The sequence below is a fragment of the Rhinopithecus bieti genome, unplaced genomic scaffold (assembly GCF_001698545.2).
Source record: "Rhinopithecus bieti isolate Rb0 unplaced genomic scaffold, ASM169854v2 scaffold_5101, whole genome shotgun sequence".
Lineage (NCBI taxonomy): Eukaryota > Metazoa > Chordata > Mammalia > Primates > Cercopithecidae > Rhinopithecus > Rhinopithecus bieti.
Window position 1 is genome coordinate 632,746 of NW_016804853.1, and position 13,710 is coordinate 646,455.

General features: G+C 46.9%; 1 protein-coding gene across 11 annotated transcripts in view; it reads right to left on the reverse strand.

The window, feature by feature from the left end:
* The window catches only part of ITPR1 (inositol 1,4,5-trisphosphate receptor type 1), a 361,669-nt gene that overhangs the window by 78,649 nt on the left and 269,310 nt on the right, over window positions 1-13,710 (reverse strand). For all 11 annotated transcript variants that reach the window (XM_017870725.1, XM_017870723.1, XM_017870722.1 and 8 more), the window contains 2 exons: window positions 4,838-5,018; window positions 2,784-3,037 (listed from right to left, as the gene is read on the reverse strand). In XM_017870725.1, coding sequence (XP_017726214.1) covers window positions 2,784-3,037; window positions 4,838-5,018 — 435 coding nt within the window. The remainder of the gene's footprint in view (window positions 1-2,783; window positions 3,038-4,837; window positions 5,019-13,710) is intronic.

The following is a 13,710-nucleotide window of genomic DNA, read 5'->3' on the forward strand; positions in this document are numbered from 1 at the left end:
CCACCAAAAAGTTTAAAAGCACTGAACTGGATAATCTTTATGATACCTTCAAACATTATGTTGCTAGGTCTTTTTTTTTACGTTAAAATATGTTAAAATATACTATACACCCCAACACCCCACAGCACTATTTCCCACAGAGCAAGGCACTGAGAAACGAGTTTTGGAAGGACTTCATTAAAAGGTGCTTCTGTCCATGGGGTTCCCAGGGCATTGATTCAAAGCAGAATTCTGCAAAAAGCTGAGCTAAAACTAAAATTCTGAAGACTTCCAAACAAGAAATGATGAACCTGTGCAATTAAAGCCTTACTCTGCTTCCACAGTGGAAGGAAGTGGGTGTATGGGTGAGGGAGGGAAGGTCAGGGAGAGAGGGAAGGCGGAACAAGCCCGTGCCACCAGAGCTAAGCTTGGGAACAAGCACCTTAGCACTGCCCCTCTGACACTCATGGAGGGATTCTACTCCAGGCAGTCTTGGGTTTCATAAACTCAGAACTCAGCAGATGCCAGCTCCTCTAAGAGGCCTTGTAGGACCTGCATTGGGTTGGTTCCTCTCCTCTAAGGAGTGGCTGGTTCCATTCAGTTGGAGTGGCTGCTACCCTAGACTCAGCTCTGTGAAGGCAGGGGTGAGGTCCTGTCACCATGGATGCTGGGCACAGAGCAGGGATTCACTGATATTGATTACATGACACACACATGCCTGGGCATCATCTCAACCTACTTCCCCTGTGGACCCCAAGGCTTGGCAGAGACCAATGACACCTGCACAGGGGAATAGTACAGGGGCACTGATCACCATGCTCTACCCAGAAACAGGCCCCAGCATCAGGGTGCCCCCACTCCCATCCACAGAGGTGCCAAGCTGAGCTGCTCAGGCTTAGTCCTCGTGGGTCACTCACTCCCCCTTTGCCTGAACCCTGTGACTAGTGGTAGGGTTATGGAAGGTGGAGGGTGGACAATGTCAGGGAAACAGTGGCCTTCAGATAGAGGTTATCAGCCAGTGAGATGGTAACCAGGCCCTGAGCCTTTGGGGCATAAGTGCTTTGCTTCACCCAACTGGACTGCACAGTCCTGGCAAGAAAATCTAGGGCTGAGGTGTTCTAAAGCCCAAAAGAGGAAAGTCTGAGCAACTGACAAGAAAACTAAGGAAACTGACGGCTGAGATCCCACACTCAGATGGCAACAGGGATCAAGCAGGGAGCACCACCGGCTGAAATGGGCCAGGCACCAAAGAAAAGAAAGAACCCAACCTCATCTGGAGGGGCCCCCACTAGCATGCAAGCCACATGGTACTGTGGGTCCAGCCTGGCCGACAGTGGGGTTTGTGTGAAATTCCTTCACCTTCCAACATGAGTCAGATCTGGCCAGGTGATGACCGCAGATCTCAGATGCTTTTTCAAAGTTGAGGCTCTTCAATCCGATTGAAAATTCAAACAACTATAGAAGGTATTAACGTTGCCGGTTTCTCTCAATTCCATTTCACAGTTCGCCTTACTTATCAACAATATAATTTCTTAGCTAATCCAGGCATAGAATCTGTGGCAAGTTTTAAGTGAGAGCAATTCACTGTGGCAGTACCAACTGTGTAGCCACAATCAAGGTGTGACAGCCATCAAGTCACCTGGGGGACAAGGTCAGCCAGGTAAATATTAAAAGGCTGTGCCTTCCCCTGGCTAGATCTGGACTAGCATTATTTCCTTTCCATACCCTCATAACCCAAGTACACAGAACTACCATAGCTGACTGAAGTGTCTTAGGAAGAAACATTCCATCATAAAGGAGATGTTCAGATGCCTGGGTTCAAGTCCTAGTTCTGCACTCCCTGTGTCCTCTGCACCTCAGTTTCCTCCTCTATAAAATATAATCATATAAGCAACACTAAAGATCCAGGATATCATAAGTGCCTAATGAACTTTGGCCATGGTTACACAAAAACAACAACAAAATGAACAAAGGATTTCTGGAATAATCAGTTCAGCAAAGATTTCTGAGCACCTCTTTCTGTAAAACACTGAAAGGCAGCCATTTCCTTCATTCAGTCAACAAATATTTAATCAGAACTTTCTATGTATCCAATTTTAGAAATCTAATATATTTCATTATCTAACCATCCATCCATCCCATTTTTACCTGAGCACCTAGATGTCTAACAGTGACAGGCTACAAGACACACACACAAACAGGCACATACAGACACTTAACAAATACATATGGGGCAGGCACCTATGTTGGTGCACAAGATGTGGTCTCTGGCTCGGTGGAGACAGCAGGCAGGCAGACAAGGAGACGCATCACTGACCCAGGCTTTTGCATCAGAGAAACTTTGCTGATCTGGCCAGGCTTGGTGGCTCACGCCTGTAATCCCAGCACTTTGAGAGGCCAAGGTGGGGGGATCACTTGAGATCAGGAGTCTGAGATCAGCCTGGCCAACATGATGAAACTCCGACTCTACTAAAAATACAAAAATTAGCCGGGCATGGTGGTGCACTCCTGTAATTCCAGCTACTCAGGAAGCTGAGGCAGGAGAACTGCTTGAACCCAAGAGGTGGAGGTTGGAGCAAGCCAAGATCATGCCACTGTACTCCAGCCTGGGCGACAGAGCGAGACTCCATCTCAAAAAAAAAAAAAAAAAGGAAAAGATAAAAAGAAAAAAGATAAAAAAGAACCTTGCTGAATCCTTGGCTTAAGCAATCTGGCCCAAGTGAGAGGTGCTGAACCACCAGAGGAAGGCAGGCCTTGGCAGCCTTGCCCGAGCTCCCTCCATGCCCCCGCCCCCAGGCCCTCACCTGCAGGTCTCGGTTGTGGTTTTCGCACAGGAGTTGCAGGAAGCGGAGGATGGGCTGCATGATGGTGATGACCGCGCTCATCTCCAGGTCATCCTTGGTCTTGTCGGCAGTGGCCTGGGTGCCCTCTCCAGGCTGGTAGTGGTCGTCGGGATCAGCCTCCCTCCTGAAAGTGGTGAAGGCTTTCCTGGTGGCAGCAGAGGCCTCCAGGAGCTGATCCCGGACCTCTTCTGTTATCTGTGTTGTGGGCTCTTTAGCTAGAAAGCAAGCACAAGGCATGAAAGGCTGCAAAGTCCTCACGGTCCCTGTTCACCACTCCAAAGGTGACACTCAGAAACCTACATTCCTGTATCTCCTAGAGATCTTCAAAGTTGGCAAAACACTCCAAGAAGTCACAATCTGCTTTCAGTCCTCAGACAGGATTAAAACTGAGCCACGCCCTGCCACCTGTGGTGCTACCATTTTACCTATGCGTGCGATATGTTTTAGAGGAAAAGCCTTAGTACAGGTTCTGTCAACCTCAAAAATATAAGGATCTGGGCCTCAGCTTCCTCATCTTTAAAATGGGAGAGCATTCATGAATAATATCTCAAGAAAGTTCTTAAGAAGCTCAACATAATGCTAATCACAATTATTGTTGTCGTAATGACAACTGACCCTTTTGTAACTGTCAAAGCACCATGATTAAGAATTTTGTGTTATTTTATCTCATCCTCAGAATAACCCTGTGAGGTAACCATGGCATTACAGTTAGCAGCATTGACTCCACAGCCAGACAAGCTGGGTTCAAATGCTGGCTCCACTGCCTTCTAGCTGCATGTTCATGATGACTTAATTACCATCTCTGTGCCTCAGTCCCCTCATCTGTAAAATGGGGATAACTCAATTTTATCTATCTTGCAGAGGTGACATGAGTTTGAAAGGAGTGGAACTGTAAAGAACTTTGAACAGTCAGCACAGTGGCTGGACTATAATCCCAGCTACTCAAGAGGATCACTTGAGGCCAGAAGTTCAAGACCAACTTGGGCAACATAGTGAGACTACATCTCTACAAAAAAAAAAAAAAAAAAATTGTTTTAAACATTAGCCAGACGTGGTGGTGCATACTTGCAGTCCCAGCTACTCAGGAGGCTGAGGTGGGAGGATCATTTGAGCCCAGGAGTTTGAGGCTGCAGTGAACAATGATCGTGCCACTGCACTGTAGCCTGGGCAACAGAGTGAGACAGAGCCAAGATTTTGTTTTTAAAAAAGAACGTTGAACAGTGCCTGATTCCTAGTAAGCACTTAGTAAATGGTAGCCATTCTTCTTTTTCTTCTCTTTAGCTCCATTCTAGACCAGCTGTTCTCAGCCAGGGGTGATTTTGCCCCCAACCCCACCCAGGGGACAACTGGCAATGTCTGGAGACATTCTGGGAGTAGGGGTATGCTGCTGGCATCTACTGGGTAGAGAATGTATATGCTGCTAAATATCTTACAGTGCACAGGACAGCCGGACAGCCCTGTAACAAAGAATTCTCCAAATGTCACTTGTGCTGCGGTTGAGAAACCCAGTTCTAAACTTGAAACATGAGGCTCAGGGTGCTTAACTTTCTCAAGACCACCTCACTCCAACACCTGTGGGTCTACCCACTCCCCAGTACGACTTCTCTTCTGGTGAGATACTGGATAAAAAGCTTTATAAGCTTTCCAATACCTCAGAAAACAAAAGAACATTATCTGACAAAGGACTGACACCCAGTTTTAAAATACGTATTTCCCTCAACTTTCTCTAACATTAAATATAAATCACAGGAAAAGAATATTCATGGATCCCTTGCCAATAAAACCCTAAGCTTGACCAAGAGGAATGTTCTTTATTAAACAGGAAGATCCTTCTGAGCAGCAGGGCTTCAGCTCAGGTCACTGAGGAAGAATTACATCACAACCAGGCTGGCTTTTCTTCTGAAAGCTCCCATCATAATGCATTTTAGAGCATAGAAGTAATGAAAACAATGAAGGAAAACAAGGACTCCTCTGTTGTTCACGGTCCAGCTGACTGAAAACTGAAGAACATTTACCTTTTTTCCGTGACGGGGCATCCCTGTCTACCTCGTCGTCTTTCTTTTTATTTCCCAAGTCACTGGTGTTCACTGTCACTGTTGCTTTGATTTCTTGCTGTGCCACCTTCATCCGGTCATAAAACACCTTAAAGAATTTCTCTGACTTCTTATCTTCTGTCAAGCGGCAGAAAAAGGAGTGCTGCAAAGGAAAATCCATAGATTGTGAACACTGTTAACTGACCAGAAACTGCACCCCACTCATGACACCAAAACCTAATGAAGATCAGAGCCAGCTGCAAAACCTCACGCATGATCTAAGTTTAGGTCAGCGTTAAGGACCACTCCACACACTGTAGTTCTCTGGGTTCTAAGGCCTGAGGTTTTCAACACAGAGCCTTTGAAACAAATTGCTGTGACTGGAACAGAGACATAGGCTTTGGGAGCGTGCTTGAGTGTCGTAGGCAGACTGTTGCCAACTAAGAACAACTCCCTTTCACCCTTGCACACACACAAAACAACACTGTTAATAATGAAAACTGACATTTTGTGGGGGGATTACTGCAGGGCCAATCATTTGTTTAAGGGCTTCTATGCCCTCTTCCCCTGGGCAGAGCCCTATCAAAAATATACACATGAATAAGATATGCTGCCTGTGCTCATTAACAGGTTAGGATGACATGTCCATAAATCAGACTAAATTATGTTAAGTAAAAAGTGCTCAGGAAGCTACACAATTATATTATAGATGCTCAGAGCTGGTGAGGATGACACTATGCTATAGTGATTCCAAAATCTTCAAGAAAAAGGTCATCTTCAAATCAGGTCTCAAAGGACAGGTAAGAGTGGTTAAATGAAGAAGCTCAAAATGAACAGGTAGCTCTCCTCTTGGATACACATTTGTTTTTGGACCCACTGCAAGCAGTAGTATACACTGTTGATGGAGAAACACAATATGGTGTCTCAACTTCATTTATGAGTATTCGCTTTTCACCCCTTTGCAAACACCACACTGTTGTAAATTATTTACATAAAAATACAATACGGTCATTTAAAAAACAAAGCTCCAAACAATATATTTGCTTCTTCCAGGGGATCTTCTGCCAATTTCAAATCCTTCCATTTGGAAAGATGGCACTTCCCTATAGAAGGCAGTCCTAGGCTTCCAATCCCAGAAAGATCTTAAATCTTATCACCTTCTCAAAGCCCCTTAACTCTTGAAACTAATCCATACACACACCCCAATGCCTGATTCAGCAGAGCCCTAGGGAACCACCACATTTCCATCATCAACATGCAACTTCAGCTGCTTTGACTCTTCCAGCCATCGACTCACACACTTTGTGGACAAACATCTGTCCCGTCTGCCCACAATGCACTTCTTGGTTGTGCTCTTTCTCTTCCTTCTAACTGTTCTTCTTTACCTCTGGTTGTTTTTTACAGCACAGGATCCATCCTTCCTGCCTGTGCTCCCTGGTTTGTTTTCTCTCCAGCCATTGCCAAATGCCAGGACACAAGTCACCACCTCCCCTATACTTGGCCTTGTCATCCTGCGTGTCACTGAGGCCTTCACGATTCCCACTCCGGAACGAAGGTAAGTCTGTAGTGTCCTCCATTGCCCTTTGTTGCCTATTTTCTTTTCTTTTAGGTTTCCTGCTATTTCATCCATCCATCCACTCATCCATCTACCTCCTCATCCATCCATCCATCCATCCATCCATCCATCCATCCATCCATCCCCCCCCCCACCCCCCCATCCACTACTTATTTTGCATTTGTCACGAGGTGGGCACTATGTCAGTTATAAAAGAAGTGAGCAAAAAGGAGCCTAGACCTTCCCCCCATGAAATTGACAGCCTCAGGAGGAAAACACACAGTAATTCAACAAACACCATAATAACTATTTACTAAATAGCCTTTTATCCCTACAAAAGTGACCCAGGAGGCTGCTGGTAAACAGTGCTGTGGCAGACACTCAATGCCACTGCCTATTCTTATATTTCTGGTTCTTCCCCTAGCTAGGGCCCCTCATCTTTTGGGCCCACCACCAATGCCACCTGCTCAGTGAGGCTGCCCCTACAGCAGCGCCCAAGCCTACTGCTTATTCTCCATGCCCCGTTTTATGTTCTTCACAGCAATCAAGCCCTCTGAATTGCACTGTCGCACTGACTGTTCACCTGCTTACTGTCTGTCTTATGCAGAGCGCAAGCCCTATGAAGGCAGATGCCTCACTTCAGTGGTTTTCAGCTGCCCCCAGAGCACCTAGAAGAGACCCAGCACACAGAAGGCACTCCATGATTATTTGATAAAAGAATGAATATAACCCAACACTTTATGGCTCCCCATAACTGGATGCCCCCCTCCCAACAGTCAGATCCTTTTTATATTTGGTGGACATGACAGAAATAAATCTCCAAAATAAATGAATTCTAGAAAATTGCTCAAATAAGAGAAAGCAACTTTCAATTGTTCACTTCTTTGAGAGCTCTTGAACCCTCAGATCAACAAAAGAGAAAAAAAAAATGGTGGGTACAAATAATGCAACCTGAAGCCACCTAATTATGGTGACTGAATTTCCCACCAAGACAGGCCATCCAACATCTCACCCACGTGGGCTCACAGGGGCTAAAGCCAGGGTGCACCAGAAGGTGGCCGTGCAGGACCATTCACTTCAGTTGCTATCCCAACCCTGTTCTTGTGGCACGGAAGCAGCTTTAAAAGCATTTTGGACAATCTGGTCATTCAAGGAAACAAAAGCCCTTCAACTAAGTAAGCAAATGAATAAATAAAGCCCGCCATCTGTCATCTGATAGCAGCGCCACGCAACACACACAGATAGCCTGCCACAGACCGCACTGTCTGACGGCCAGCCGGGTGACCCAACGGCTGTCAACCGCTAGGGTCAGGGTAAGAGAAGCTCTTATGAGATGAGGCAGGGCCAGGCACTGAGAACGCCACACTGCTGTGTGTGTTTCTGCCACGGCCATTAGGTTTGTTTCGCATTACTGATTCCAGTACTCACTTGCTCACAGGTTCGAAGCAGCTTTATCGATAGAATGTGCTCAATAAAATAATAAAATGGATAATAAGGTCTAGAAGACACGAGTAAGCACAGAAGATCAAAAAGAGAATAGGTTGGGAACTGGAGAATGGGGAATGAGGATTCAGAGGAGTCCCAGGCTGGGCTCTGAGGTCAAGCTGAAATGAGAGGTGTGCTGAGTTATACTACTCTTGGTATCAAAAGGAGAAATATAACCCGTGCCTCAATGGAAGGAAGACATTTATTTTTTTAAATTCTGTTCGAATACACTTTTTAAATTAAAAAAATTTTTTAAGTTCTGGGGTATCTGTGCAGGATGTGCAGGTTTGTTACAAAGGTAAATATACGGTGGTTTGCTGCACCTATCAACCCACCCATCACCTACATATTAAGCCCAGCATGCATTAGCTCTTTTTCCTAACACTCCCCCCCAACCCCCGCCTCCCTCAACAGGACCCAGTGTGTGTTGTTCCCCTCCTTGTGTCCATGTGTTCTCACCGTTCAGCTCATACTTCTAAGTGAGAACATGCGGTGTTTGGTTTTCTATTCCTGCATTAGTTTGCTGAGGATAATGGCTCCTGGCTTCATCCATGTCCCTGCAAAGGCCACGATCTCATTCCTTTTTATGGCTGCATAGTATTCCACACTTTATGGCTGCATAGTTTATGTACTACAATTTCTTTATCCAGTCTATCAGTGATGGGCATTTGGGTTGATTCCATGTCTTTGCTATTATGAAGAGTACTGCAATAAACATATGCATACATGTAACTTTATAACAGAATGATTTATATTCCTTTGGGTATGTACCCAGCAATGGGATTGCTGGGTCAAATGGTATTTCTGGTTCTAAATCTTTGAGGAATTGCCACACTGGGAAGGCGTTTCTTAACAGAAGAATTAGCAGGGCAGACTTTGCAATCAGACTGCCTGGGTGTGAGTCCCAGGTCCTTGACCCACTGGCTTTGTGGCCTTGGGCACACTGCCCAGCCTCTCTCAATCCACATGGAAGGGCTGCCATGATGCATGCCAAGTGCTCAGTACAGTGCAAACTGATGGTGTTAATTTTGTTTTTCTACTAGCATTACATTAGCAGAATGTGAAAACCCCAAGGTGAAGGTAACCCTGTGAGCAGCTAGGACACAATAGCAAGGTGACAGCTGTGTTTCCAGAGTCAGAAAGGCCTGGATCTCAGCTCCATCACTTACTAGCGAGGGTCACCTTAGGAATTGACAATGTCTCTGAAACCCGAATCTTCTCATCTGCAAAATGGGTAACAATCGTACTTATGAAGGCTCAGTGAGATCACCACAGTAACACGATAGCTAACACTCACTGACTGCTTTCGAGCTACCAGGAGCTCAGGCAAACCTTCACATGTTATCTCGCCCAAAAACCCATGGAGCTATTTACAATGATTATTCCTTTGGAGAGCTCAGGGGGCCCTGAAAGATAGTACACATCAAATATTTTAGCACAGACCCAAGATACCCAACTACGAAGAACGCAGTCTCCCCAGGATGCCCAGGGATCCTCTAACAGGGAGGATGTTAGAGCTTAGGGTGTAAGTCCCCTGACTGAGAAGCCAAATAAAGACACTCCAAGCCGGGTGCTGGGGTGCACGCCTGCAGTCCCAGCTACTCTGGAGGCTGAGGCAGGAAGATCTTTTGAGCCCAGGAGTTCAAGGCCTACCTGGGCAACATAGTGAGACTTCTGTCCCAATGAAAGAAAAAACTTAAAAAGGTACCCCCGAAGGAAGAAGTGGGGTTTCTAGAAGAGAAGCAGTGGTATCTGTTGCGAGAGTAGAAGTGAAACATGGCGGTAGTGTGGGTAAAGAACTAACATACTTCTCCTTAGAAGGGCCATGCCCTGGGAGTGAAGGGAGGCAGAGGAGCAACTGTCCCCAGGGAGGGCCTTCTGGAATTGCTGGCTGTGGCTGCGGCTGCTGGAGGCGTTCACCTGCCCCCTCTGGTACCTGGTGTGACCTAGACTTAGAGAGACAAGAGCCCTCCGCACAGTCACAGACCTGTTCATTAAGCCTCTTTCTGTAATGATGCAGGGTTTGGGTGGGGAGTGGAGTGTCCTCCTCGGGACTGTCTCCTTACGTCTGGTGGGAGCTGAGAGCAGAGGAGGTGGGTGCACAGCCTCCCTGCCCCAGGCTCCTGAAGCAGGGCCCCTCTACATGCGACAACGCCTCCCTCTCTCCCCCTCCTCTGAACCTCTTTCAATTCATCCCTCTTCACCCTGACCAAGAGCAAATCATCAGAGATTTTACTTTTTCAAACTCTTCACTCCACCCCACCTGGCAGATATGAGGTAGCCCTTCAGGTGATGGTGAGAGAAATCAGAATGGTGGTTGCTAGGCACCCACCAACAGTGAGCTGAATACATGTGGTACATATAAAACATGGAATACTACACAGCCATAAAAGAGATTGAGATCAGGTCCTCTGCAGCAAAATGGATGCAGCTGGGGGTCATTTTCCTAAGCAAATTGATGCAGGAACAAAAAACCAAATACTACATTTTCTCACTTGTCAGTGAGAGATAAACATTGGGTACTCACGGACATAAAGAGGGGAAAAACAGACACTGGGGAGTACTTGGGCGGGGGCAAGGGTTGAAAAACTCTTGGGTACGATGTTCACCACCCGGGTGATGGGATCATTTGTACCCCAAACCTCAGCACCACACAATATACCCAGGTAACAAACCTGCACATTTACCTCCTGAATCTAAAATAAACATTCAAAAAAACACCAAAATGGTGGTCGCCTCTGGGTGGTGGGGGGTTGTGAGTAGAAAAGGACTATAAACGGGAATAAGACAACTTTCTGGAAGGAAAGAAACGTCTTGATTAGGTTGGCACTTTCACAGGTGTGGTAGACAGAATGGCCCCCTCAAACATGTCCATGTTCTAGTCCCTGGAACCTGTAAAAATGCTGCCTTATGTGGCGAAGGGGAATTAAAGGTGCAGATGGACTAAAGGCTGCTAATCTCTGACCTTAAAGTAGAGAGATGAGCTTGGATTACTCAGGTGGGCCCAACATAATTACAAGGAGCCTTCACAGTGGAGGCAGGAGGCAGGAGAGGAGGGTAGCTAGAGGCAATGTGAGAAGGCCTCCACTCACCATTGCTAAACCTGAAGATGGAGGAAGGGACCACAAGCCAAGGAATGTGGGTGGCCTCTGGAGACTGGAAAAGGCAAGGAAGCCTTCTTCCCTAGAGCCTCCAGAAAGGAGCGCTGGCCTGCCAACACTTGCTTTAGTCTAGCTAGTTAAGACTCATGTTGAACTTATAAAACAATAAGCCACTAAGTTTGTAGGAATTTGTTACAGCAGCCACAGAAAACTAGTATAATGGGTATAAAAACATTTGTCAAATCTAATCAAAGTCTACATTTAAAATCTGTGCCGATGATTATATTCAATTATATCACAATAATAATAATTTTAAAAAGATAACAGAAAGTCTGCTTTGTTCCCAGAAAGCTGGGGAACTCTGTAGAGGGGCCACATTCTGAGGCTGCGTCTCCACCAGAGGGAACACCATCTGCGCGCCCCCAGGCTGACCCCTCCTTACCCTCCAGTCATCTCCAAATCACATTTGATTCCAGAGCCCTTTCCATATAAGCTGTCTCACCAGAGTCTTAGGAGATTGCCAAGGCAGATATCATCATTCATAAATCTGTCACACTATAGATGAGAGAGCTGGGGTTAGGAGAGGTCAGTGACTTGTGGCAGAGCCACAACCAACTCTCCTCCTGTCTGCATGTTGAACCAATACAGACAACTAGCCCCAGCAGTGAGGCCGGAGTCAAAGGCAGGGAAAGCAGAAGACACGAAGCTGGTCTGTGGGCAGATCTGCAGCGCCAGTCCTAGACATCCCTGATGACAGGTCTGACCCGATATGCTTTAAGCAAAAGGCCAGGGCAGGGGCAGGGTGAGGCAGTGACCCCGGCAGTGGCCGTTTCCATCCTGAATCCACTGGGCAGGGGGAACAGGAAGTGGGCATGGCTGCTGTCAGCCAACCTTCAACCACAACAAAAGAGTAAGAGAACGCAGATCACAGAACCCTGCAGCTGGAAGCACTGGATTCCAGCAGTTTCCAAATGCCTTTTTCAGCAGGGGAAAGTGCTCCTCTCCAGTCCCCAAACACCATCTTAGATAAAGACCCTCCTAGATAAAAGAGAAAAAGCAAAACAGCTCCATATGAAGCAGAGCAAATCCCTCTCGCCATTGAAACGCCTCGGAACTCCAGGAGAGCAGCACTTGAAAACCACCCATGTCGGCCATCCTTCCACATTCCACAGATGAGGAAACTGAAGCCCAGAAAGGGAAAGGGACTTGCCAGGGTCACACAGAACCTCCCTCTCCTGACTGCCCAAGACAGTTACTTTTGACCACACTGGGGTGTGTGGCCGGTTGAAACCACAACCCGAGTTTACATTCTCACCTTCTGCTAATTGTCAAGTTCACAATGTTCCCTCCTTGGGTTGACTAAGCTGTAGAGGGGCCAGTGAATCAGGGTCTTAGATTAAAAGAATAACAAAACTACCTTTTCGGATCAGACTTGAAAATAATAAAAGATTGCTTAATTAGCCTGGCTCCCCCATCCTCCCCCGGCCCTGCAAGTCCTTGCAAAGCCATGGAGCGTGGTTATGATGAGCCTGCCTCGCTTCAGGAACAATAGCCACCCTGAGGTTAGGGGCTAGCAGACAGTGGTGGCCACCCTGGTGACAGCAGGGAGACAGAGGGCCTGGAATTATCATTGGATGCAATTTGGACACTAGTCTTTGGCCATTTACATAACACCCAGCTCCTTTCTGGATCCACCTATCTTACCCTTCCCTGGAAAGGGGTATTATTGTTAGACACATAGCACTTTGCATCTGAGTAGTTCTTGGTAGTAATCAAAGTGTTTTTCACACCTAATGTTTCATAACAACCTTGCTGGGCCCCAGCTTCCATGTGATGCTGACATGGCAGGTGGTAAGACCCTCGTTTTTCAGCTAAAAACCCCAGGGCACAAATGAGGTTAAGTAAATTGCCCACGATCACATGGCTGGATAGCAAGGAGCCAAGACCATAATTTAGGTTCCCTGACTTCCAGTTCTCCAGGAACTCTCTGCCTAGCCAGGTGTGTTTTATTACCTAGTTCAAAGAGGGACACTCTTTTCTTTAGGTGCAAGAGGTCACAGTCCTAATCAAACTGTGTAAGTAAGTGGTCCTGGAGAGAAGAATAGGAGAGACAAGTCTTCCCCATGACCTGGACATATACCCATGAAGCCATCTTTCCGAGAATTCGGGAAGTTCAGGGGAAAAGCCAGGCTTTGCAGTCCAAGGATCATGGCGCTTCCTGGAATGTGAGCCAGCCCACCTGTCCCTTCCTGGGCCACCAGGCCATTCTGGGGGAGGAGCCACTTTGCAGCGTCTCAGCTGCAGGACAGGGCAGTGGTGGGGAGCATAGACGTATGTGTCCCAGGGTGGAGCCTGGCGGGAGCGGGGATGGCTTGCAGGGGAGCAGTCCAGCACAGAGTGACAACGGCGGGACTCGGATCCTTCCCCAAAGAAAAGCATTTCCATCCGCTCTGAAAGTTGGTCCACCTTTCAGAAGCCCTCGCTCTGGGCCTTGAGAGAATCCAGAGAATGAGATTTTCCATCTCACTGCCTCATAAGACACGGCCCTGACCCATCCAGCCCACGACACCATGGCTGCTCACTTATCTGCTGCAAAATGATTTAAGTTCTCACACTAAGGCCAAGAATTTGAAAAAATGTGGCTGCTGAACAGTGACCCAAAGCTTGAGTTTCCACCGGCTGAGGTAAATTCTCTGTGGGCATCTTTGATTTTT